Below are 26,949 nucleotides of genomic sequence, written 5' to 3'. Positions count from 1 at the left end.
CAGGAAGCCTGTGGTACCTTCAGTGACAGCTTTGAGCACCCTGCTGTGTCTTGCTTAGCCTCCACCCCCAGTTACTCTGCTGTCCAGGCATCTGTAGTCACTTCCCAGGACTGGCAAGACAGTGGCGTCTTGATCAGGTGGGGAGTGGTAGTTCAGTCCATCTGGACAACCCAAACTTACCCACAAAGCTAGATCTGATGCTGTATAATAAAATGAGTGGCAGCCTTACAACTTGGGGGGGTGCAAGGGTGTGTGGTGATCATATGCAGCTGACTTTGGGGAAAGAAAAGGGTAAAACACAATATGATTGTGAGGAAGAGGTCCAGGGTCTCATCTGGGGGGGGGGGCATGTGCTAGGGCTGGTGGCATTGCTTGTGGGCCATGCAGTTCCCTGCCACTGGGAATGGCAGGGGAGGGGAAGGGTCTTCCTAGTATTAAACACTGTGGTGTTACCTGCCTCTCATTTGTGCAAATTGCAAGGGAATGTGGGTGGGAAGCTGTGTGTGTGTGTGTGTGTGTGTGTGTGTGTGTGTGTGTGTGTGTTTTCAGCCACTAACTCCCAAATTGCAATGAACTTGTCTCAGCTCAGAGGGAAGGTGGGGTGACAGCTAGAAGGTCTGGAGCTTCAATAGAGTTGTGAGCCTCACTGTCTTGCCCAGGTGTTCACAAGTCTGCTTTTCCTTGTTGCCATGTGCTCTTAAGCAATCAGCAAATATTAATGAATCAAAAGAAAGGTAGTGATCACTTCATCCTTCTATAGATATAACTGCATTTGACTGATTTGTTCATGATTAATGCTCTACGTTTGGCTGCATGATAGGCCACAACTATCTCATGACTGCACACTCAACAAGAAATAAGCTTGGTTGTCTTAATTGGCTAAGATCCTTATTTTAGGTCTTTAAGTCATTGTTGTTCTGCTAGAATTTGTAGTTTGTTGGAATTTGTGCATCTACTTAACTTTGCAACCGAAGTGGGAACTACCATTTCCAAGCCAAAATGTGGCTCTTGTGATATAGCATTATGATTTTTATTTTTATTTTATTTTATTGGTATTCCGTGAATAAGTGTGATGTGAAAGGTACATATGATGTTGCTTTCTACTTTGAGCTGACATAGCATTCTGGCTTTCATGGGAGGATATTGTCTCTGGGTTAACTGCACGTTACATGAAGCTTATGGCTCTTACTGCTCTGTGTCCCTTTGCTCCCTGCCTTCTTTGTAACCTCTTTGTGAATAAGTATAATGTGTGATGTAACACCAATTGCTGAGCGCAGATGCTGAGCAACAATGCATAAAGACAAGCAGCAAAGTGTAATGATTCCACACCATGTGTTGATGTTTACCTAGACATTATAAGGCATACTGCTTCTGAACATGGAGTTTCTAGAGGAATTCACATGTCAGGATCACTGATTTGGTCAACAAACCCTTATATGATGTTTGTGTTTAGTTACTTTGGTGGTGCAACTTGGGTACTGGAGTGGAGTTTTTTTCACTATGGACCCCATCTATCGACCTCTGAGGGGAGGTTCCTAAATTTGTTCAGTTTCCATCTACTGTATTTTAATTTTGGTTGGCTGCCCTCACTGTAATTGTTCTTTCTTTTAACCTCACGATTATTTTGAAGCCTCTATGAGGACTAGTTAGTTAGAAACTGAATACATAAATATGGAAATGCGTGATGAATGTGAATGGTTAGGAACCTGGGATGAACAGCATTCAAGAAATGGAAGAAGCTATATTACCTATCTCTGAAATGGAACTAAAATGTCAGCAAAATCAGAGTTTGACATACGGCTCTAATCCTGGTCATTTGCAGCTTAGGGAAAAATCATTAACTTGTTGATGCTTGGACCTGCTGTTCAGATTAGAGTTGCCCCCAGATTGTCACTGTTTGGTAGGAAGGATTAAATAGTATACTTGGAAATTTAGGTTTGTGCCATTAAAGTGGATTAAACTGTTCAGGCACAGCAAATTTACTTTTTAAAAAATGGACTTGGGGGAGTGGCTAACTTTTGAGGCTAGTGGTGGAACAACCCCTCCAGTTACAATGGGACATCTAAGGCAACATGGCATTTATTTCCACTTTCCCATTTCAAAAACTACATTCCCAGCAAGGTGATGTTAGAGACTGTGTGTCCCCAAATGTATGCTAGAGGAAGAAGTTGTGGGAGAGTACTCAGAGCTGTCAGGTGAGGCCTCGACTCCGACATGAAGAGCAGAGGTTGCCACTCACAAAAGAGCACAAAATAATCCTCACAATGGAGGAGGCCCAAGAAGCAGATGAACATGTCATTAAAATTAGCAAAGTCTTTTCCTTGGACTGGGCAACTACCCTGTTATCACTCAAGTAAAAAAGAAAAAAGAAAAGAGGAAACATTGAAGAATCTGATTTTGAACATTTCCAAAATGGCGAATGAGACTCTTAGTCAGTCAGTTGGAGAGACAAGTCCTGCAAATGGCAACTGATGAGCTGGCATTAAAATTTATTTGCACCCTTGTAATTGTCAGACAGTCTGAGATCAGTGTAACATAAATACATACCTTTCCAAGGTTAAATTAAAGCTGTCTGACAAGCAGATAGAACTTCTGAGCTGCCCTGTAACTTGGGAGGAGGTGTTGGAAGTGATCCAAAAGCTCAAATCTGGGAAATCCCCAGAGACTGATGACTTCATGGTGGAATACTACAAAGCTTAAGAAGAAGAACTGTTGCCATGCTTGATTAAACTGTTTTATTTTATTTTGGATGGGAGCAAAAATCCACTGATGTGGCACAACTCCAGACTGTTGTTATTGTTCAAACCCAGAGCTCTGGACTCCTATCACCCTCATAAATGTGGATGTGAACTTACTTACTGCCATTATGTTAAAGTGCCCTACCAAACTGCCATCATGCAGGAACATTTAGTAAGGTAATAAACCTTATCAATGAAGTCAGCTCTACCCGCTTCTCTGCAGTGTTGACCTCATAGGGCACCAAATTCTGAATTTGACAGAATTCAGTGGAACTTCCTAAGTCTACTACTTTCCAAAATGTGGTTGTGGTTGAAGTTCCTCCATGTGATGCAATTACTCCACTCCACATCCCATGCGTTGATCTCCATTAATGGGACGATGCTTCAGCAAACAGCCTTCTGGGGAGCAGTAAACAAGGTAGCCCTCTCTCACCCTTGCCATTTGCTCTGGAGGGGGTGATGCTTTGTGGAGCAGAACATAAGGTAAATATGTTTGTGACTAACATGCTATTAATGTTGTAAAAGCCCAGACAAGCCCTGAAACCACTAAAATCACAGCTCAGTATGTTTTATCATGTAGCAGGACTGGAATCCAATATGCTAAATGTGTTGTATTCCCAGTTAACATGTCCCAGCCCAAACACAAGTGGCCATTCACTACATCTGCCTTTACTCCAACCCAATTTTTTGTGTTGTTTTTAAAAAAATACTTAGGTCTAATTCTTATGTCAGACCCCTATCAATTGTCAGAGCAAAATTTTGGCCAAGAAATCTTGGCAGAATTAAAAAGGTGGAGCCGTCTTAATTTGCCTCAGCTGCATCACAGCAGTCAAAATGTCTATTTTGCCAGATTTCTGGATGCATTCCAAGTGATTCCCATCCCTGCTCCCGTTGCAAGTTTTAAACATTGCCAAAAACTGTTAAACAGTTTGTGTCCCAGGAAAAGAGATGGAGGGTAAGCCTCACTACGCTTTATGGACCCAGTGCGGAGGGGGGCGGGCTGGGTGTTCCCCATTGAAGTCCTACTATAATGCATTCCAAGTCAAACACTTAATTCCACTCATCAGAGTCTCTCTGGAGACCCCTTGGGTACAGCTTGAGCTCTCTCCCTCCTTGCCATCCATTAGAGAACTTCCCTTTCTGTGGTTCTCCAGGGGAGCAGTGAGGAAAATGAATAACTCTTAAGAACAACTTTCTACCTTGGAGGGAGCGGGGCTCCGTGCTGGTCCTGGGTGTATCCTCCCCTTACCCTGTTGTTTGAACATCCCACATTTAGTCATTTAGATAAATATCAGCAATTTTGGACCTGAGAATCCATTGAGGTATATAGAATTCATGATCTAATACATAGAGGCCAAGCCACCAAGAAGGAGGCTCTTAGAGGACAGCTAGAAGGGCTGCATGGTTCCAGCTGACCCAGGCATGCTAATTTCCAGTCTACCTCTCTTACGCTATTTGACTCCCTATGCACTAGATCAAATTTAAGAAATAGAGAAGTGGCCTCAGTGATATAATGTATACTCATAGATCACACCTTGGGCACCTCTGATGGTTTTCACCAGGTCTGGGAAGGATACCTTGAGATACAAATTGATGGACATAAGTGGGAAAGGGTGTGGTCCTCCCTCCCCCATGGTTAAGATAACCTTTGTGCACCTGCAGTTGGTGCCCCTCAAGGTCCTTCACCGACGGCACTGGACCACAGTGTGGCTCTCCCAATTAAACAAAACCTTATCCCCTTTGTGCTGGAAGGACTGCATGGGACATGCTTCATTTTTTTTTCATATGTTGTGGACCTGCAACAAAGCACTAAACAGTGAGGCATGGATTTTTGCCATTGCCTCTTCTGTTATGGCCAAAGTATTGAAACTAGCCCTGCTATCACTGCAAAATGACAAAAATCCAGAGATCAAGCACAGAGACCTGGTGTTCTTTTTTGTTAACAGTGCAATTGGTTGTTGCCTATCACTGGAAATCTGACTCAGAGCTCCTGATGGAAGCTTGGATAAATAGCATCTCAGACGTAGCTCTTTTGAATAGCCTCATGCAGCACAGAAGGATGACAAGAGGATTATCTAAGAGGGATAGGTTTGAGGAGATTTTGTTTCCATTACTCTCTGTATCCCCTGGCTTCCCAAGCCCCCGTGTGGAGAGGTTGTGTAAGTAGCCCACTGGCTATGATGACTGACCTTCGGGTACTTAGGGCAAGATGAATATTTCCATGTTTATGAGCAGATCATTTTTGCTATCACCTTAATTAATTCTTCACTTCTTCCTATGCTGGGCTTCACCCAATATATCCATAAAACTGGAAAAACTTTGTATAGTTTCACGTGTTGTTTGTATTGTTGTGTTAAAATAATAATAAAAATTGTTGGGTGGGGGGAATGCAGTGACAGGTAGATTCACTAAAATATGTGGTATAAAGACTGATCGACAGGAAGATGTATAATCATCATTTAAAGATAACATAATGGATGCTCAGTAAAGAACAGACATTGTGTAACCTCCATGCAAGCTTTGTGCAAGTGGGCAGCCAGATTAATTCTTCTTGGTTTGTTGATTTTGGTTTCCCTGCTGTTGCTGTGTGCTTCTGTTTTATCATCTTCTTTGGCTATTGTATTGGTTTTATTTCTGAGCCATCATATAGATTTTTCGGATCAATAGGCAGGATATTAACTTTCTTTTAAAAAAGAGAGAGAGAGGAAAGGATATCCACCGAGAATACTGACAGCCTCTGCATATTATTTGTGTCTAGAATTATCTGTTTCAATTACAGTTAACTCTCTGTGCCCAGATGTTGCCTGGTGTTTTACCTCCATGGAAAACAGGAGCGCTTCATGTTCATTCCACCCAATAAGGGCATTTTCACACCTGAGTTTTTAAATTTGCTTTGGCTTCAATAATGTTGCGTGAATTTACAATATCTGTCAGCTAGCACAGCACTGGGGAACCCTGGGTTCTCTAGATGTTGCTAAAGTACAACTCCCAACAGCCCTCACAACCATGGCCAGGGATGATGGGATTTGTAGCTCAGCAACACCTGGAGACGACAGGTTTCCCACACCTGAGCTAGAAACTTCACTTTCCTGTTTCATTTTGCATTAGCCACAGTTACCCATGATGCAGTAGGCACCTGAGAGGCCTAAATTCACTTTTTAGATTTAAGTGGGGGACTATTTTTAACAGCTGTAAAAGTTTTTCTCCCCTTCTGAAGTCTCGTTTCTCTGCTAATCCTCCTCTTAGCCCTTCCTCCTGTGTGCCAAAATGGATTCTTTCTCGTGCATTAATTTTGCAACCCTTAGTAGTAATTACCTGTTCTTGTTAATCCCATATTGCCTTATTATACCTGCTGAATGATCCCAGGCCCCCATCATAAACAGGCTGCTTTCTGAATGTCTAGCCTCTTGTGCTCACTGCCCCATGTATGCTTTCAGGATTATAAGAGGGGAATTCAAACTGTGATCAATGGCTTTCTCCTCGCAATGTTTCCAGAGTCACTATATAATTTCATGTTAACTATGATGAGCTTTACATTCAGCTAAAAATTAACCTGTCACTTGACTATTGCTTTCTTTCCCAACTTTCCTTGTCTCACTTCTTCCTTCCCATAATGCACAACTTCATACAGAGCCCCAGAGTGGCAAATTGGAGAAATGAGTGATGGGAAACAAAACAGTGGCGGTTATGCTCTGCCTCCACAGCTGGGAGGCAATAATGCTTCTGAATACCACTTTCTGGAGTTTTGCTCCTGTGCTTGGGTGCTGCTTTGAGGCATTTGGTTGGCCACTGTGACAACAGGATGGTGGACTAGATGGGACATTGGCCTCATCCAGCCACTCTTCTCACATTCTTCACATATCTTCTCTTGGGTTTTGGTAACAGGCGTGGCATGTTGTTTAGCAAAGGAACCAAGATAGTGGAATTGTCTCCAAAGCCAACTCAGTTATGTTTGACCAACGTATGCTGGAGCCGAGTTTCAGCCTCCTCTTGATTTACCTTGCATTTGCGGGAAAGGTGTAGCTGTTGCTAGAGCTGTGGAGTCACAACCTGGAATCAGAAGTCAGAATCAGTCACAGGAGATGCTGCTGTTGCCCAGAATAAATCTGAGCTTGACACGGATGCTTTTCTAGCCCTTCCAGTTTAAGGGGAGCCAATGACTAGACTGGATGAGTTGAATTGCACCAAAGTGTGGTAACGTTTTGCCCGTCCATGAAACACTCTGACCTGTAGCCTCTAGTTTCTCACTCCAAAGGGACAGAGGCAGACAGATCTGGGTTCTACGTCAACATAACTTTCTGCTTTCCCACAGTCTAGCTGTGTACAGTCAGGGTATCTTTCTGTCAGCAATGGCAGATATGGGGATGCCCAAGCCACAGCCATTCCATCAGGCTGCAGCAGAGGAAGAGATGGGCCTGCAGACCCGAATGCACTGGCCCTACTGAGAGATCAGCTCTTTTTGGCTCTTCTTTCTGAGCAGTTTCCATCCCAGCTTGTCACTACCAGTGCCTGAGTTGGCTTTTTTCCTTCTCCGACCTCATCCCTTCATCCTTTTGTATTGTGTCTTTTAGATTGTAACCCTGAGGGCAGGAACTATCTTGGTTTAAAAGAAGAAGGAGGATTGAATTGAAAGGTTATGCTACTACTGTATTAACAAATCTGCTAATGGTGTGTGTGTGTGTGTGTGTGTGTGTGGTGGTTTCCCTCGGGAGCAGAAAAATGGTGATGCTCACGACACCTGTATGTAACATCTGTTAATTTGGGAAATCTCTTTGTAGGAATCTGTTGAGGACAAATATTACATAACATTGTGCTGAGGTTGTTTATCTGTTTATTTATTTCCATTTCTGAATTGCATCCTATGAAACATCTCAAAACAATTAAACAATAAAAAAACCTTTCCTTGTAATTTGCCAAGTTCCACTAAGGAATTGAGGAGTAATTGCCTGCCTGTTGTTTTATGGGTTGCTGTATTTTAAAAAAGAGTTTGTGGATTCTGCTTTGAACTTCAGGAGAGAACTGCAGAAGGAATATGTAGTGGATTAGCCTCCCGCAGGTTTGTGCCAAATCCCCTTAAGCCTAGTTACATTTGCTGATGTCCTGAAAAATAAACTGCCTGCTGCAAAGAGCAGTCCAATAAATTGTAAGCAGAGCATTTCTAGAATGAGTGGGTGGGTATGTGAATATATTTGCGACCACATGCATGCCCAACACATTTTTCTGTTTACTGTATAAGTTCAAACATCGGGTCTGTTCAGACTTCATCATCTTGAGAATCTTATCTTTCATTGGTTCATTGGAATGCAGATTATAAATCCTAATTGTTGCAAAGGTAATCTTGACCTTTCCCCCCTCCCCCTCCCACTTTCTTCTCCACCCCCCTTGTAAATCAATTATTTCATTCTATTGCAATTTTGTGTATTATGCTTCCTCTTTCCGGCTGAAGATTGTGTACATGAGCTTTTCCTATTTTATCATCACAACAGCTCCGGAAAGTAGGTTATTCTGTACTATGAGCTGCATACATTGAAGGTATAAATTAACAAAACCTGGTTGAGTCTGATAGTAACTGGCCCAAAAACACACACAAACACACACAAAAAGAGAACTTCATGCAGGAGTGTGAACTCAGATCTCAACAACCTCAGAGTACAAGCATTTTATCAACTAATCTCCAACAGCAGTGGCAGACTTTGGGCTCTCAAATTTCAGCGGTGCCCTGTGCGATGCTTAAATTTGGTGCCCTTCCCCATCCCACAGCGCTGCTGTGGTGCCCCCTGCAGCGCAGCGCCCAGTGCTGCCACACCAGTCATGCCACCCTAAAACCGCCTCTGCCAACAGGATAAAACAGCTGAATCTTGCCTAGGAACCACCTTGGCCTCACATGGAGGTGGGTTTTAGAATGGCTAATCAGAAAAGGGTTAGAGCCAGGTGGCTTAGCTTTGACCCTTCAAATGTTGCTGGACTATAACTCCCACCACTCATGATTATTAGCCATGCTGGCTGGGGCTGATGGGAGTTGGAGTCCAACAACTTCTTTAGGGTCACAGCTTAATCACCACTAGGTAAGAGATTTGGGGTTATCGAGTTGGGATTGGAGGGGAGAAGGTGCAGATAAGTGTGCTCTACTCAGCTTGTGTTCTTCAGTGTTACCTCATGAAAGGATGGTCTTGGGGATATGTATTGCATTGTCACCTTTCATCTCTTGGTCCCTTCATAAGACTGTCCTCCATCAGAATTGCACCACAGAGTCACTGCAGATATCATGTTTGTGTCAAAGCTGCTTTGTGAAATTACTTGAATTTCAGGCCGCAATGCACATCTGCCCTGAGCTTTGGCTTTATGCTAACCCAGGGATGGATCAACCCTTCTGGGGATGCATGTCAAAGTGAGTGTGGCCAAAATGCAAAAGCAGGCTAACCCATGCTGACCTAAACTCCCCACAGTGAAGTGGTTCACATGGATCCGTTTTATGATTCAGTACACTTCTGTTCAGGGTGAGCTGGGTTTGCTTCTTTCCAAACTTCATGAGTAGTGGAACACATACTCACAGTTAAACAACTGGGTCTTAATGCTGGATAGTCCTTGGACTATCCTCTTGTTTGTCTGGATCAAAAATTGAAGGTGGCTGTTCAGAAACCTCTGGCTTTCGTCTCTCTATATAATGAAAATGTATGAATGTCATCATGCAGCCTCCAATGGAGGATTTGTAGTGCCATATCACAATCCTTGATTTGCACAAAGTATATTTCCAGGGATATTTATTTATGTGGTTGTGTATTAAAGCTGTTTTGTGATGGTGGTGTTCACAAAACAATTGGCACTAAGTGGCTGAACTTCTCTAATGTCATGGTAGGGGAACACGTGGCAGACAGTGTGAGAGTCTCTAGCAATGAAGTTGCCTCTGGTTCTAGAGACGATCAGGCCAAGCTGGAGCATGAAGGGGGAGGAAACTGCACAATGTGTAGAAAGGAGAGGTGCATGTGCCAAGAACTGAAGGCATTTAAAGCCAGATGTTGGCTGTAGGTAGTTCATTGCATTTATTTTACAGCCATGTGATCAATTCTCTGTTTCTAAATCAAACACTAGTTTCATCCTTGTACTACTTTCCTGTCAACTGCTATTATTTCCTCAATAGAGGTTAAGTGTAACTCATTCTGATTGTGGACTAGTATATTTTCTTGTAGTGCAGGGGTGGGAAATTTCAGGGCTGAGTGCCAAATGCAGCTTTCCAGGTCTCTCTAACTGGCCCTTGTGACTCTCCCCAGGTCATATCCCTCACTAGTCCTATTTCATACCCTGCATGAGTGTTTTTTGCCTGGCTAGAATGTGTCCTTAAGCTCTGATAATGCCTGTTGCTTGCCTGGATAGAGGACGCAGAGGGGTGCATATAGAAGCCAGCCTGTACAAGGGGGGGGGAATTCTCTGCCCCCTTTTACTTCTGGTTTTTCCCACCACTGGCATGTGGCCTCCAGAAGGTGGGCCAGAATGGAATGCAGCCCTTGGTATGAAAAAAGATTCTCCAACCCTGCTGTAATGAAAGAGGCAGGCTGAATAATTCCTTGACCTTACTGTCATTTGGGTAAATGTAAGAGCTGAACTGTTTAAAGTTTAGGTGGAAAGTTTAGGTGTCGTTTTGGCTCCTTTTTTTAAAAAAAAAGATATTTATTAATAGTTTAAGAATTACAGAAAAAAGAAGAAAAGAAAACAACAAAAGATTTAACAAGACATACATTACAATACATAAAAGGAAAAACATAAAAAACAATACAATACAGCAAAAACAAAACAAAACATTAAAACACACATCCAATGTTCCATATCTTTATCTTTCATTTACTTGTTTCATCGACCTCCTCACACCTCCCTTTTTGTATTCTAATTTAATTAATTGTTTCAGCAAATTCTTTCCATCTTTCTCAATTTTTGTTATATAATTTATCTTAACAATCTAACCTATTAATTAACTCAGCAAATCCTTTCCATCTTTCACTATATTCTGTCATTCAATATACCTTAATTTATTAACCTTATCTTACCATAAAAAAACCTTAAAAATTAAAACTTAATACTTATTTGTACATGACTCCTTATATCATTTCTACTAAAGCCAAATAGTTTCATTCCAACATTTTTCCTAATACTCATTAATTTTACACTAATTCTCAAAATAAATTTTTAAAAACTTTCTTCCAATCTTCATCCAACGTCTCTTCTTCCTGGTCTCAGGTTTTGTCAGTCCTTCTTGTCCATTCCATCTAGTCCATCAACCTGGTGATCTTATATCCGAGGCTCTTAAGCCTTTTCTATGTCCCTTCTGCAGATCTTCTTCTTGTTTATACCTGCACTTTACTTTGTCTTTTGTTGATCTTTTTCTTAATTTCTTTCCTTTCTCATTGGGGGGTAGGTCTCGGGACGACTCCAATCCAAAAATATCTCCATCTCCCCTCAGCAGATCAGCCCATTCCCCACAGTCAAAACTGTAATCCAGAAAGTATTTAAAAGCATGTTTCAAAGTCCTTCCAAAATTAAGAGCCCTCACAACTCCAGACTCCCCCTGGTCCACTCCAGATTCAAACTTCAAGAACAGCTGCTTATGCTCCTGCAAGGCCTAGAGTCTCTCCATTTGTATTACTTGAGGTTCAACAGCAACCTCCTCCATTATCTTCTGCACTTGCACTTGCCCTGTCAAAACAGGTTCCTGGATTGGTTCCTGAATGATTTCTATATGGGTATTCGCCGTTTGTCCAAAGTTTTTAACTGCAACAGTCATCAAATCCATCTTCTCATGCATCTGCTCCAGCAAAGCGCTTGTCTTGCAAAAAGCAAGCACCAAAGCTTCTTCTAAACACATTTTTATTCAAGGTCAGAGTCTGGTCTCACGAGCCTAATCTTCACAGCTGTGAAATCCCCAGATCGAGTCCAGCAACAATTTAACAAGCTCCCTCTAGAGGAGACAATTTCTATTTGTATCCATCTTTTGAAAGCAGGACCAACAAAAGAAAGTTACTTTCATTTTTCAAATATTTTGTTTCTTTTGAATGCAAAAGGCAACATTGGAATCAATTTGTTTCTCTTTTTTAACTATCTGTCAAAAGATGTTCCATTCACAGTCAATGAACTTCCCCATAAATTTCTGTCTCTGACACCCCGTTCCCAGGTTTGAGACGGTGGAAATTTATCTTTCTTTACTCTCTCTCCTGCAGGCTTGAACAGTCAAAAATTCCCCCCTTTTTCTCCTGCTTTCAAGAGGGGTTTTGGTGGTAATAACTGAAGGAAATTTAGACCTTTATATACGACTTTCCAGACTTGCAAAGTTTTTGCTTCAATCTATTTACAAAAACAGGAGGCGGACTTCCTGTTTAGAACCTTCCCGCTTCAGTGCCAAATTAAAATGTTTCTTAATCCAATTTTCCGTTCTACTCACGGGTACTTGTTTAGAGTCCAATTGTCCACAGGAAAAAGTCAGCGCTCTCCGGCAACGGCTTTGCGGCTTCACTCCGTAAAAGTAGCGGTTGATTCAAAACACCGCGCCACTCACCCCACGTCACTTCGGATCCCCGAAAAAGGGTTTCCTTGCGAGTAGGGGAGGTGCTCCTGGTGTCAGCCGAATCCCACGTTCCCAGGCTTCCTCCGTCTGGGATTTTTAAAGGGTCTCCGCCTTCGCCGCCGCGGCAAGACCGGATTATCACGGAGTGGGTTCCTCTCGGTCAGAGAAACTCCGCCATTGCCGATGGCGCTAACCCGGAAGTCCAGGTGTCGTTTTGGCTCCTTGCCTCCCCCTCCACAAAAGTCCTTTTCTAGCATTGTGTTTCCATGAAGTGTCATTCAGCCATCATACCGGAAAAATTAAACCTTAGCCTGGCATTGGCAGCTGGCACCTTTGAACAACTGCTTCTGTGTAATACTCACCAGCACTGATGACTGCCCTGCTCCCCTCCACTAGGCAGTTAAGTTTGAAAGCTGCCATTTTTAAGTTCCCACAATTCCCCCAGATGTACTCTTTCTCCACAAATTTAAAATAGCAGCCACTGGGCTCCATCTCAAACCTGAACGCAGTTCTGAAAAATCCCTTTCTTAATATATAATAAAATTGTAATAGTGTTGTCATGCAGCTGTTGCTCATGCAGAAAGGGGGAGTGAGTGGACAGAGAGAACAAGCAGTGCAGGTGGTGGGCAGGCCAGGTAAGCCACACAGGGACAGACTGGGGCAGCTACCCTACAACCTTCCTGCTATGCTATGCTGCTGCTTCCCCTGTTAGCGCCACCACTAGTGAGTGGGAGGGAAATGAAGGAGAGAAAATCCTTGTCCCTTTGTAAACCACTGCCATGCTTCTGATACTGTTGTGATGGCTGCTCTGGAAAGGAGAAAGTCATGCTCACCACTAGTTTGGGGGAAGGGAATGAAGTGTAAAGTGGATGGAGAGCTGTAATGGGGGGGCGCGTTGGTCAAGTGTAAAGGGAGTGGGGTTGGCAAGAAGATAGGGATTGGCAAAGGGTGGCAAGTAGGTGGGCTTGGTGAGCAACATGTATAGAGGTACAGCTCCTAGTCTCCAGTAAGATTGCATGAGTTTCCAGAGGCCTATGATCAAGTTTCATGTCTGGAGGGGTGATGCATAAAGTGGTATTTTTTTGGGGGGGGTGTCAATGTGTGCAGAAGCTTTGGAGGAGAGTTTGTATTACTAAGATGGGTGTGGAGATGTGTTGTGCACATACATATGTCTTCTGTTACCTTAAATTTTATTCTTTATTTACTGTGTTTCAAGACAGAGGTGTGTAAATGTCTAACTTGGAAAACTTTTTTCAGTAAATAAGTTGCCTTTGTCTATACATTCAAACACATTTCAGGTCTTTTAGGTGGTATGGAAGTTCACCAGCAATTTGGATACTGTTGTGAATGATTTGGTCCTGGAAGCCTTTATAAATAGAATTGCTTGCCTCTGCCAGTGTAGGACAACTAGTTTAACACTTTTCAGGGGCCTTTCTTCCTGACCTTCATAACTCTCTGTTGGCCACTCAGCGCCACTGCCACCATTATCCCTGTTCCCTGTCGTTCTCAAGTACTTTTGCCTGGCAGTAAAGTGTTGTTGGCCTGTGATAATGCATCTTGCTTGCCTGGATGCAAGCTGAGGGTGAGTGTGCAGAAACCTCTGACTTTGTCTCTCTCTATGATAAAAAGGTAAGAATGTCATCACACAGCTCTCACTGGAGGATTTGTAGTGCCTTGTCATAATCCTGCAATTGTTTGAAGTCAAGTAGGGAAGCAAAAGTGAAGGCCAGTTGCAAAATAGCAGTGGACCTGGCATGGGAGTGAGAAAGGAGGAGCACTGGGGGAGGAAAACTAGTGTCTTAAAACACTGGCAGAAATTTGAGTAAAGCAGAGATGGGGAAAATGGAGATGAAAATAGCAGTTTTAAACAATGGCAGGGGTTTGAGTAAAGTTCCTTCATTCTAGGAAGGTACTACAAAATATTTGAAGGATCTACATACCTATCTCTTTTACATGTGACAGTTGAGGAAAGGAAGCATTTGAGTTCACTGAGAAGGGAGGAAAACTGAAAAGAAAAAAGTGGTTGTTTTAAACAGTGTCAGGGGTTTGAGTAAATTGGAGAGGAGGGATACTGGGATAAAAAGAGGTGGCCACTGTAAACAACAATAGAGGTTTGACAAGAAGAAGCAGAAAGTAACACGGAGGGAGCAAAGTGGCAGTTGAAAACGAAGTTTGGGTAAAGCAAGGAGTTTAAAAGCCCTGTTGTATTAACATATTTTGGAATGTAGCCTATAGTACAAAGATGAGAGGTGCATCTATTGCTCTGCCCGACTTTTGCTTCTGGCCCTGCCCATCACTGGAATGTGGCTGCTTGAAGGTTGACTATCAGGGAATCTGGCCCTCGGGCTGAAAAAGATTTTTCACCCATGACTTAATTGCATCACCAAGTTCTTTTGTCCTTGTAATAGAACTGCTTCCCATTTCCTCTCTCATTTCAGAAAATGGCTAGACCAGCAGAAGCCCTTACAGTTTAAAAAATATAATCATGGCATCATAACCTTTGGTGAGGGGTGTGGGAAGGTGGAAAAGCAACGGCATAAATAATAATACAGTTCTGTGTTTGGGAAAACATGCATGATGAACCTTTCTTTCTGGCCAGCAATTAACATGAAAAGGTTTTACATACTAGGTGGAAGGGGGGAGGGGCGGGTCCAGAGGGTATCCAGGAGTAGGAGGTGAAGCGTCGCAAGCCAGTTTGGTTGTGTATGTGGTGTTGGTGGGGGCACTATTAAATCAGTAATGTGTAAGACAAGCAGTAGACAGTACCAATTAAACAGCCTACTTGCTATGGGAAGCAAATGGACCCTGTCAGCTGAAATGTGGGGAGAGGGGGAATCCCTCTGGACATTGTTGTGCTTTAAACGTTTTCCTTAATTGCCTTTACTTTTCCAGCATCTGGCTTCACACCTGGTTAGCTCAGGCCCCTGGCCTACTCATAAAGGGAGAGGATGACGGGCAGGGTGGCAAATAGTTGCTCTGTAGTGCTTCAAAAGTCTGCAGGTTGTGAGTTGGGATTCTGTGGTTCACCCATTGCTTAGTATATAAGAAGGGGCTGCTGAATTAGGCCAGGAGCTCATTTAGTTCAGCATCCTGTTCCCACAGCGGACAACCAGATTCCTGTGGGAAACAGCCTCCAAGTGGCAGTTTCTGCACACCACTTCCATAGTGTGCAATGCTCCTCCTTTCCACTGTTTTCCGATGACTTGTGTGAAGCATTTCCACCCACACCTGTGTGCTGTCTACAGTGATGTGTAGAATGCACTGGCAAGGAAATAATTCATACCTTGTAATAATCTTACAGCAAGTGTCTTAGATGTAGCTAAGATGGACATGTGAACACTGACAGTCCCAGATTAATGACTGAAGATGCATATATGCCCCCCACAAACTTTTTTTGGAGACACTACAATTAGGCCTCATGAATTGGGTGACTTTTGAGTTCTGCTTGCCCCGATTTAAGCAGGGAGGTGTTCCAGGGATGTCATGCTTACCTGATATTAGTTTCCTTTGGAAGGAGGTCAGTGGAGGCTTGTGGCATTTTGAGCTTATTGACAAATACAGTTGACTCACAACTTACACACATTTAACTTGTGCAAATTCAGCTTTACTTACTTGGCCGAAAAACATAAAAATAAAAAGGGGGCTGGCATCCTGGGGGAGGGGACAATAGCAATCCCACCTGCCACTGCACTCACCTTGGGAGAGCATTTGCAGGTGCAGGGAGAGTATTCAGTACCTTGAAAGAGCATTCAGAGGTAGAGGTGGAGTGTGATTTGACTATACACAATTTTGGCTTCATGTGCTATCCCTGGAACGTAATCCCTATGTAAGCAGAGAGTTGACTGTATGCAGAATGGTTATACCAGGGGAAGAGGCTGTGGCTCAGTGGTAGAACATCTGCTTCATTTGCAAAAGGTATTGTGTTCAATCCCCAACATTCCCAGGAAGGACTGAGGAAAACCCTGAAGAGCTGCCACCAGTTAGTATAGATAGTTCTGATCCAGATGAGCCAGTGGTTTGATTCAGTATGAGACAGTGTCCTTAGGAAGGGACTGCATGCAGATGTTCCCAAGTTCAATCCACACCATCCACAGCTAGGCCTGAGAAACACTCCATGTGAAACTGTCCAGAGCCACTGCCACTGCACACAATATTTACAGCTTGTCTGAACCACCTCCCGTCCCCTTACAGCTCGACTGACAGTAGGTGTGAGGAGGGCAGCAGCAGCAGCAGCAGTGCAGGACAGATGTTGGGGAGCTGCTTCAGTCTGTCCTGACTGCTCCTCTGTGGCTTTCCTGGGGCCGCCTACCCTAACCGCTTACCTGGGCAACCAGTTTGCCAGCCTGGACTGCCCATTCACTCACTAACCCCGGCTGTCCCTCCTCACTCTCCAACACTGCTGAAATAACCCACCAGCTCTGAGAGCTCAGTTTGTTGTCACGCCATAGTTTACAGCAGCACCACCTGTTGACAGCTACGCAAACTGCAGCATGGCAACGCTGTTACATACTTACTATATGTAAGAATAGGTGAAATTGCATACAAACATATGCATATTGGCAAAAATGAGCACTAAAATGTTGGTGATTTGTCAAGAAGACTTTTTTTTAAAAAAAATTGAAAGATGCTGTCAAAGTGTGGATAACTGAACTTAAGATAGGAAAAAATGAGAAACAGAGAACCCAAAACTGACAGATTCACCCATTCCTACTGGCTCTGTCAAGGAAGCTTATATGTTCCTATGAGCTAAGGTAGCAGCACAACTTAGTACTACAACTGGCAGTTAAATGCACTGCCACACATCACACACACACACACACACAGAGAGAGAGAGAGAGAGAGAGAGAGAGAGAGAGATGTAGTCCTGAATTGCCTGATGCTGTTAGTTTAAGGACACTGCCCCTGAACCCTGTTATCTGGCTCCATTCAAATGGGGAGTCATTGGGGTATTGGGATCCTGAGCCACAAAAGGCTCAATAAGTCAAAAACAGCACTTTGAACTTGGCCCAGAACATGAAAGGTTCTCGTTCTTGTTCTCTCTGTGTGTGTGTCTCTCTCTTTCTCTCTCTCACACACACGTTATAACTTTATTTATATATATATATTTTAAGACCCAGCTGCAAGACAGAATTTTAGCAGCATAGCTAATGAGGTACATAAGAGAGAGAGAGGATAAGTGAATAATAATATTGCCACGTTTTCCTTCATTTTATTTTATTTTATATTTAATTTCTAAGCTGCTTATTGCGTTGATGCAGAGGCAGCCAATTTTCTTCTGCCCCCCCTTTCTTTCCCCCTTTCCTTATATTGCCTTTGTAATACTGAGAGATTATTAGTTTGTATGACTCCCCCTCTTTCTCCCCTCCCCAAAATCTCACGTTCAGAAGTCTGTCACCTGTTTAGCTGAGCTGCCTTCTGTTTCTACAAGGCAGAGGGTATTTTTAGCTATGGCTCCCCAGCTTTGGAATCCCTTCCCTGAGTATTTATGCTGGCACCAGCACTCCAAGGTTTTCAGTGCAATATTAATACCTTCCTCAACATTTTTTGTTTGTTTCAATTTGTGCTTTGGTTGCTTCCGTTTTACATTTGGTCCCCCCCCCTTATATTTTGTTACAGGTGTTTTCCTGGTTTAAAATTGGAACTTGAATTGGTTTCTATTTACACTTTTGTACAAAACTCTGAGTTCTTTAGATAAAGGGCAACTAAAAAATATTATAAATTAAAAAACAAAAAGTCAAACCAGTTTGATGCATTATGGCTTGTCTGACATTAGGAAAGGGGTGGGGGGGATTTGTTAAAGTGCACTTTCTAAAACAATACATGAACTAAAAAAACACACCCATCATTCAAAATCCACCCTCCTAATTTTGCAGTGCTGTCCTCCAGCCAAGTGATTCGTACCAGAATGCATGAACTAGGGTAAGGTGTGCAGTAAAATGCATATATTATCAAAAAAATACAAAAATTAATTGCATTAGAGGAAATTTATTTGAGATTTCCACAGCAGGAGAAATTGCCTACAAATGCATGCATCGTAGGACAAACTCATACTAAAATGCTGATGAATTTTCACAGCAGGACATTTTTTCCAAAAAATCTCAAACCAATGTGGAAATGTGGAGAACTGAAATTAAGAATGGAAAACTGCAAGGAACTGAAATTGACAGATTTGCCAATGCCTAACTGACACCAACCTTCACTTGCACTCTTTTGTTGCAGTTTCCTGCTTCTTCAACTTCACCACGTCATCTGGCATCGTTCTCTCTCCAAACTACCCGGAGGAATATGGCAGCAGCCTGCACTGCGTTTGGTTAATCATTGCAAAACCTGAAAGCCGGATCCATTTGGCCTTTAATGATTTTGACGTGGAGCCCCAGTTTGACTTCCTGGCTATCAAGGATGGTGGGACAGCTGAATCGCCTGTCTTGGGAACATTCTCTGGGAGTCAGCTGCCATCTTCTCTGACCAGCAGTGGCCATGTCGCCAGGCTGGAATTTCAGACTGACCACTCCACCGAAAAGCGAGGCTTCAATATCACATTTACCAGTAAGTGGGCAAACATGTCCATGTTGTGTGGACTGAAGGGTCTCTCTCCCCCCCCCTTTATTCAGGGTTGCAGCCTTTGGGTTTTTTAAATTGTTTTTATTAAGTTTTCAATTTTACATCTCAAAATAAATATCGTACATAGAACCATACATTCAGTGACCTCCTTCCCCTTCCTTATCCACCATTCCTGCATATTTTACTATAACCATTTTATTCAGGGTCTCCAATCTTACATCACTCAAGTGTTTTTATACTGTTGAATTTACCTTAATGCTGCCAGCATTTTCAACTATGCACAATTATTTTCCATATACTCAGTTTTCCACTCCTCTTTAAATACATGTTCTTTTTGCTCTCTTATTCTATATGTTGGACCAGCTAATTTCGCATATTCTATCATCTTCAATTGCCAAATATCTTTACCTGGGACCTCCCTCACTTTCCATTTTTGGGCTAACAAGACCCGGGCTACCGTTGTTGCATACATAAATAAGTTTTTCTGGCACTTGGGAACCTCTGTCTGAACTATTCCTAACAGAAATGTCTCCGCTCTTTTTGGGAAAGTTGTTTTAAACATTTTTTTTCATCTCATTAGAAATCATTTCCCAATATTCTTTAACTTTTTTACATGCCCACCACATATGAAAAAAAGTTCCCACCATTTCTTTATACTTCCAACACAAATCTGATTCTACTTTATGCATCTTAGCCAGTCTGCTTGGGGTTAAATACCATCTATGAATCATTTTCATTTATTTCTCTTTCAGTGTATAGCATGCAGTAAATTTCAAATCATTCTTCCTAAGTTTCTCCCAGAGATTTAGATCTATGTTATGCCCTATGTCCATTGCCCTGTGTGTCATTGATGCTTTAACTAGTTCGTCCTTTGTTTCCCATTCCAATAATAATTTATACATTTTAGAGAGTAATGTATCCTTATTCTGTAATAACTCTCAAATTGTGAGTTTTGGTCCCAAAACCCATTTTTCTTATCTTGTTTAAACATATCATGTACTGGTAACTGGTAATACTGTAACCAATCTATAATGTGGTTCCTTAAATCTTCCATTGATTTCAGTCTGGGTTCACTTCCTGAAAGGTCCAACAAGTCTCTGTAGGTTGCCCATTGTCTATCCATATTAATTCTCTTGATTGTGATTGCTTCAGTGGGTTGCACTCTTAACAAACTACAGCTCCCCAAAAAAATCTTGTGGGGATGCCGTGGCTGCTTAAAGTGGCTTCAGGTTGCTTTAAATGTGTATTGTGGATGTGACCTCAGCTTCCTTTCTTCTTTTTCTTCATTTTTGTGTGTGGATCCATAAATGTTTGGAAACCTGTCACTTTATTCAAGGATACTTAGCAGCAGTCTGCAAATATGTGATTTTTCACTTCTGGAGACCCTGGATATTCATTGCCTATTTATTTAGTGCCCCAAATATTACTTTTTGAATTAACATGGCCCCGATGTACTGTACTTGCTTTGAGTATACCCTCAGAACCGCCAAGCACTACATAAATGAAAGGATAAACTTTGTTGCATAGAATAACAGAGCAGGAAATATTTTTGGGTCCTCTTAAATTTGAGCCATGAATGCCAGCTTCCCAAAGCAATGTGCTCTCACGCGCTCTCCTATAATTTTCTAAAGAACACGATTACATTGGCTTGGCAGGAGTGATGAACGACCTTTGTTATAACAGTGGTTAACAGCTCTGCAAAATTAATGGTATTTCTGGTTGGCAACTGCAAACCGGCTATTATTAAAAATAATTTGCTGGGCTAGATTAGGGGACAGGTTCATCAAAGTCACCTAACCTGTTGGGGGTTTTTGTGGGGGGAGGTTGCCAGGGGCTTAATGCCTAATGTTTAGAAGTGTGGATGTGGAATTTGTTCACCCCACTGGGAACAGAGGGGTTATTCTGGGTCACATCATGGATTGAGCGGTTGCTCTCTGGATGTTAGTCAGCAAAGCAGTTGCTGCTGCAAATTTAAAGAGGTGGAGAAATAGTTTGGTAATGTATTAACAGAGGATGTATATGCACTATACATTTTTATATGTTCTTTAAATGTATGGTGCATAGGCAGTCTCTGCTAATTGGGACTGCAGTGTGCCCCTCACAGAACTACAATTCCCAGCACCAAAGTCAGTTTCCTAAGCATCTACACTCATAACTTGGTTCTCGAACCCCTTGTGATTGAGATGTTTTGGCTTCCAAACGCCACAAACCCGGAAGTGGGTGTTCTGGTTTGTGAATCTTTTTTGGAAGCCAAACATCCGACACGGGTTCCACGGGTTCCAACTGAGTGCAGAAAGCCCCTGCAGCCAACTGGAAGCCACTCCTTGGTTTTCAAACGTTTTTGGAAGTTGAATGGCCTTTCGGAACTGATTCCATTTGAGAACCTAGGTACGACTGTATATAGGAAGCCAGGTGAAAAGTCTGAATTTTTCAGGGAAGTCAGCAAAGCTATACTAAGCCCAGTAAAATTTACTAAGGAGGAGGGTTGGGCCTGCACATCTCCATCCAAAACATACAGAAAATGTGAATGTAGTTTGCTGTTTGAGCTGTGTCACAGGGGTCATTTTCTGGAATTATTCTCAGATTAGATGACTGTAACAAACTCTGCATGGGGCTGCCCCTGAAAACCATTCAGTTAACACAGATGTGGCTAACCCAGTACCTTCCAGTTGTTTTGAACTCCCATCAGCTGACCAATATTCCCATGGCCAATATTCAGGGCTGATGGGAGCCTAGATTCAACAAAAGGACATTTTGGAAGAAAGAGTCAAATATTGATAAGGTAGCCTTGCCACATAGAAGCATGTGTGATGCAGCCTTCTATTTTAATTTATAAAGCATATACAGTAGTACCTTGGAAGTCAAACAGAATCCATTCCAGAAGTCCATTTGACTTCCAAAATGTTCAGAAACCAAGGCGCAGCAAGAATCTCCTGCACTCAATCAGAAGCCATGGAACCCGCGTCAGACGTTTGGGTTCCAAAGAACATTCGCAAACCAGAACACTCACTTCCCGGTTTGCGGCGTTCGGGAGCCAAAACATTCAACTTGCAAGGCTTTCGACTTCTGAGGTACCACTGTAAACAGAAACCCTACAACACCAAAATGGTCTTGATTTACCACCCCTCTTACAACTCTTGTTTGGTGGGTTAAACACTCAGACAAGGCAGCATCCCACACCCTCTCAAACCATCCTAGATGAACCTAATGCAGACTTTCACTGTTTAGCGATTTCGAGTCTGGCTGTAGCCAGCAGCACAGCTAGCAGCTCCTTGCGAACAAGGATGGGATGTAAGTCTCTTTCAGTGGCTTACAGGGCTAGTATTGGGTCCAGGATAACAGACTGGTTTGTTACTGCAGAAAGATCCATGAATATAGACTGCCTATAAGCTGTTGGTTATTTGCACTTCCACCGGAAGGGAAATGCTTTTGTTCATCTGCCATCTTGTTGCTTCCTTCCAGCCTTCAGACACAACGAGTGCCCTGACCCGGGTGTACCCGTTAACGGCAAGCGTTTCGGTGACAGTCTGCAGCTTGGCAGTTCAGTGTCCTTCCTGTGTGATGAGGGATTCATCAGGACACATGGCTCGGAGACCATCACCTGCGTCTTGAAGGAAGGCAACGTGGTGTGGGACAACTCTGTGCTTAGATGTGAAGGTGAGCTGCCAAACTGGCATGCCATGTTCTTGATTGCGGTACAGATTGGGGTATTTGATTGGGGGCCTGGAGGAGTTTGACATTTGCCTCTTCCAGTACAGACTCACCTGGGTGTGGATTTGAACTTGTTTCTCTGATGGCGTTCACACTTCCCAAGTGTTTTATTTTGCTCAAAAGCCTTTTCAAAATGCAATTCAAAATGTGTCTTTTGAAATAAAAGGTGTATAAAAATGTGTACTTTGAGAAGAAGATACATTTGGAAATGTGTATTTTGGGAGAAATTGCATTTAAAATATGGATTTATTTTAAATGCACCCATGCATGTGATTCCCACCCCCTTCATGCAGCAAATGAGTAAAACAAATTGTAAGAGGCATATGGAAGTGGGAAGAGAAAACTATAAAAGAAAACAGACGTCTCTATTTATAGCAAATTCTAAGTGGGAAAGCTGTGAGACTATCTCCAGAACAGATGTGTTTACTTCATATGACAGAAACGGAGCTATGCAGGTCCTTGCCACAAGGAAACAAGGAAATTTAGCCATTCCCAAAGATGGATCAGTAGAAAATGACAGCAGTACAGGTGTCCTCAGACTTTCTACCCTCAGGGCCCACTTGATATGGCTAACAATTACAGAGGCCTAGCAGTCACAAAGGGACACAGGTGGCACTGTGGATTAAACCACAAAGCCTAGGACTTGCAGATCAAAAGGTCGGCAGTTCAAATCCCAGCAACAGGGTGAGCTCCCATTGCTCGGTCCCTGCTCCTGCCAACCTAGCAGTTTGAAAGCATGTCAAAGTGCAAGTAGATAAACAGGTACCGCTCCGGCGGGAAGGCAAACAGTGTTTCCGTGTACTTCTCTGGTTCGCCAGAAGCGGCTTAGTCATGCTGGCCACATGACCCGGAAGCTGTATGCCGGCTCCCTCAGCCAATAAAGTGAGATGAGCGCCTCAACCCCAGAGTCAGTCATGACTGGACCTAATGGTCAGGGGTCCCTTTACCATTACCTTTTAGCAGTCACAAAAGGTTGACACAGGGGCAGAGATAGGCCAAAATGGAGGCAGATGCAGCAAGTTTGGTGTAATTAGCTGGCAATCACCAATATCTAATCCATCTTTGAAAATTGCACGTTGGATAGTCTAACATATGCACGCAGAACATCCTATATAGTAATAGTGAATTCCTTCTCTGAGTGTAGCTCCTTATGCAGCTAAAAGAGCCCCATCCACACTTTAGAGGGCAGCATAGGGAAGCTCCATTCCTGGTCCACAGTGCCAACTTTGCAGTGGTAGTATACAGAAAGCCTTAGTCTTCACATTAATAAACTGTTGGGGTGAATGTACCCTTTTCTTATCTTTCTGGTTAATTGAGTAAGAGTGTTTACCTTCTGGCCCTTTAAGAATAGTTGTGCACTATTCCAGAGCTTGATATTCACACCAACACACAGAGTGTGAAAATTAATAGACCTAACTTGTTCATGTTCATTCATTTCAGTGGGTCTACTCTGAGTAGGAGGGGCATTGGATACAACCCTCAGTGTCTGGATGTACATGGCTGCCGCTCCCAGAGTAAAGTTTTCAGGGATTTGTTCAAGGGATGGATCTGAAGCTTATCAATGGCCTTAGGACATATCTGAAGCTTATAGCTTTTGGCATGTTGAAGTTAGATATCTTGTGATCCATCACTCTGCATTGCAGGCATACAATTTAGGAAAGAAAGAAAGAAAGAGCTGTTAAAGTGATAGCAAATTAAAGTCTCTGATAGAACATACCCCTGCTCCGGCAAGCTGCTCTGTGAGCCTTAACATTTTCTGTTACAGGAAAACCAAGTGAAATGAAAATAACTTGTTACAAATTTAAAGGCTTTCGCCTGCCCTTTATTCTCTGAGAAAGATGCCAGTGCGTGATATCTTTGCAATCGTTTGAATACAGATGTGCCAAATTCTTGAGAAATAATTCTAGTAATTGGTTCTCCGAGTCTTTAATGTCAATGGGCAACATCACAAAGTGTGGGAGGCTCATTAGGAACCATACCCTGATGCATGGAGGGATCTGTCCTTGCTCCATAGTACCAGAACAAGTCAATAACTAAAGGGGGTGCAACAGGAGCAAAAAAAAAAAAAGTACTACAAAGGCCCACCAAACCCATCTGTGTTGCTGCCCATTAGCAACACATTTTAGAAACACAGAAACTTTCCTGCATTTAACCCTTGCTTAGCTGTAAGCTGCTTTAACCTTTCTACATAATTAGTGCACCTTATACTCATGGTCCTCCAGACACCCATCAGCCCCAGCCAGCATGGTTTGTGGTTGGGGATTAGGGCAGTTGTGGTCCAGCAACATCGGGAGGTCCCCATGTTGCCCATGCCTGATTTAATGAGAACAGAGCCGGCCCTACCATTTGGCAGGATGAAGTAGACATGCTCCACCCTCCACATTTTGGAATGCCAGGAAGCGCCAGGCAATTATCTGAGGTCTCAGATGATGAACTGCATCAGTGGGTCATACTGTGATAGCTTGCCAGAGAAGAGGTAGTTCTCATCCAGTTACTGGAATGACGGATTTTGTTGTTTTGCTCTCTTCTCTTTCATTTCTATTCCAGAATACCAGCAATACTGTCAGAAAATGCCTGTGGCTTTATTTGTTTACTCATTTTAATTACTTTAATTCACTTAATGTGAATTTTCACTCCCCCTCCTCCCATCACTGCCTTTGGTATATTATTGCATACACCTACCTCCTCACTTTCTCTTTAAGTGGCGGGGGGAAATGAATAATATATTTCGAAAAAATTAAAACTGCTTTTCATCTCTGGGAAGCTTTGATAACCCCACCAATATTAACGTGTACTCCTTTATCGCCCATCTCGTTGACTCGCCTTTGACTCGCCCTCCAGTGTGAGCTCAATTAAATGTGAGTCCTAATTAGCTTCCTTTTTTTAATTAAGTAAGAGGGGAGAAGTCTGTCTAGAATATTTAAAGTGCTGTTTGACATTTGAATAAAAAAATCAGCAGAGAGAACCAGCAAGGTTGATTGAGATTCCGTCGGGAGAGAGGATAGCGTAGCCACCAAAAATTATCCCGGGTTTCTACAAAAGCTAAAAGGAAACCTGTATAGAATTTGGAAGCTGTTCCTTACACCACCCATCTGGGAATTTCAGTAGAGGCTAGAGGAGCTTCAATAAGATGAGTGATTCCCCACCCCTCATATATATTCTAGGCACCCCCAACTTGTCATCTGATTCCATGCACATCCCACCGGCCAATAAAATTTGAATTTCATTTGGACTGTCCTCATCAAGAGAAAAATCAAGATCAGCCAAAATGTTAAGATTACTGAAATGTCTCTGGTGAGGTTTCACAAAAATGCAGAATCACTTAGGTGGGCCCACCTCAAAGTTTATAGGTTTCTGCCTTTGGGGAAAGACTAACTTTGCATGCAGGAGTTCCCAGCTGCGATCTCTGGTATCTCCAGGCAGGTCTGGGAGAGAGACCTATTGGCTGAAACCCTGGAAAGCTGCTGCCAGTCAGTGCAGGCAGTTCTGAGCTAGATGGGCCAAGAGTCTGGCTTAGGATAAGACAGTTTCCTATGTCCTTAATATGGGGAAGAGCTATGAATGTGGCTATTTATTTGTTGATTTATTTAGTCATCTGTATCCCACATTCTTCTTCAAAGAGATCAAGGTTGCATGTATGGTTCTCCCTCTCCTCATTTAGACACCACAATAGCCCTGTGAGACAGGCTAGTCTGAGAGGCAGTGACTGCCCCAGGACCACCCATCAGCTTCATGGTCAAGTGGGGATTTGAACCCTGGCCTCCCAGGTCCTCGTCTGACACACTAACCACTACACCACGCTTCTCTGAAACTATATGAACACTCTTATAGGGATATTTCCTAAATCCTTCACATGTACACCTCACTGCCTCTCTGCAGGTAGAACAAGGAATGTTCCCTTTCTGAAACCCTGGAAAACTCTCTGCCACTCAGCACAGATAGTAATGAACTCAATGGACCCATGGTCTGGCTCAGTGTACAGCTGCTTCCTGTTTTCTTATATTGGGAAGAGAAGCATCCTTTTGTGGGCTCACTATGTGGCAGAGGTGCTGCCTTTCCAATTGTTCCATTCCTGTTGTTGTCGTTTAGTCGTTTCCGACTCTTTGTGACCCCATGGACCAGAGCACACCAGGCACTTCTGTCTTCCACGTTCCATTCCTGACAGAATAGTTAAAGCAGGAGCAACAATCTGGTGCCCTCCAGGTGCTTCTGGACTACAACTCCCATCATCCTTCACCATTGCCAATGCTTACTAGAGCAAATGGGACATCTAGAGGGCACCAGGTCTCCAGTCCTGAGCCACTGGAGAGTTTTGATCCATGTAGCATGGTAAATAAAGTGTGAATCAGTAGACCCAGGAACCACTCAAAGATTAACCTATAACATATC

General features: G+C 42.9%; 1 protein-coding gene across 12 annotated transcripts in view; it reads left to right on the top strand.

Annotated features, from left to right (window-relative positions):
- Nucleotides 1-26,949, top strand: part of CSMD2 (CUB and Sushi multiple domains 2) — a 495,517-nt gene that overhangs the window by 323,672 nt on the left and 144,896 nt on the right. For 11 of the 12 annotated variants that reach the window (XM_083511538.1, XM_083511534.1, XM_083511540.1 and 8 more), the window contains 2 exons: nt 18,508-18,834; nt 22,312-22,506. In XM_083511538.1, coding sequence (XP_083367664.1) covers nt 18,508-18,834; nt 22,312-22,506 — 522 coding nt within the window. The remainder of the gene's footprint in view (nt 1-18,507; nt 18,835-22,311; nt 22,507-26,949) is intronic. The other variant, XM_083511539.1, reaches the window with a different exon arrangement.

The sequence above is a fragment of the Podarcis liolepis genome (genome assembly GCF_965112155.1).
Source record: "Podarcis liolepis genome assembly, chromosome: 7".
Lineage (NCBI taxonomy): Eukaryota > Metazoa > Chordata > Lepidosauria > Squamata > Lacertidae > Podarcis > Podarcis liolepis.
This window is presented reverse-complemented; position numbering and strand designations above follow the sequence as displayed.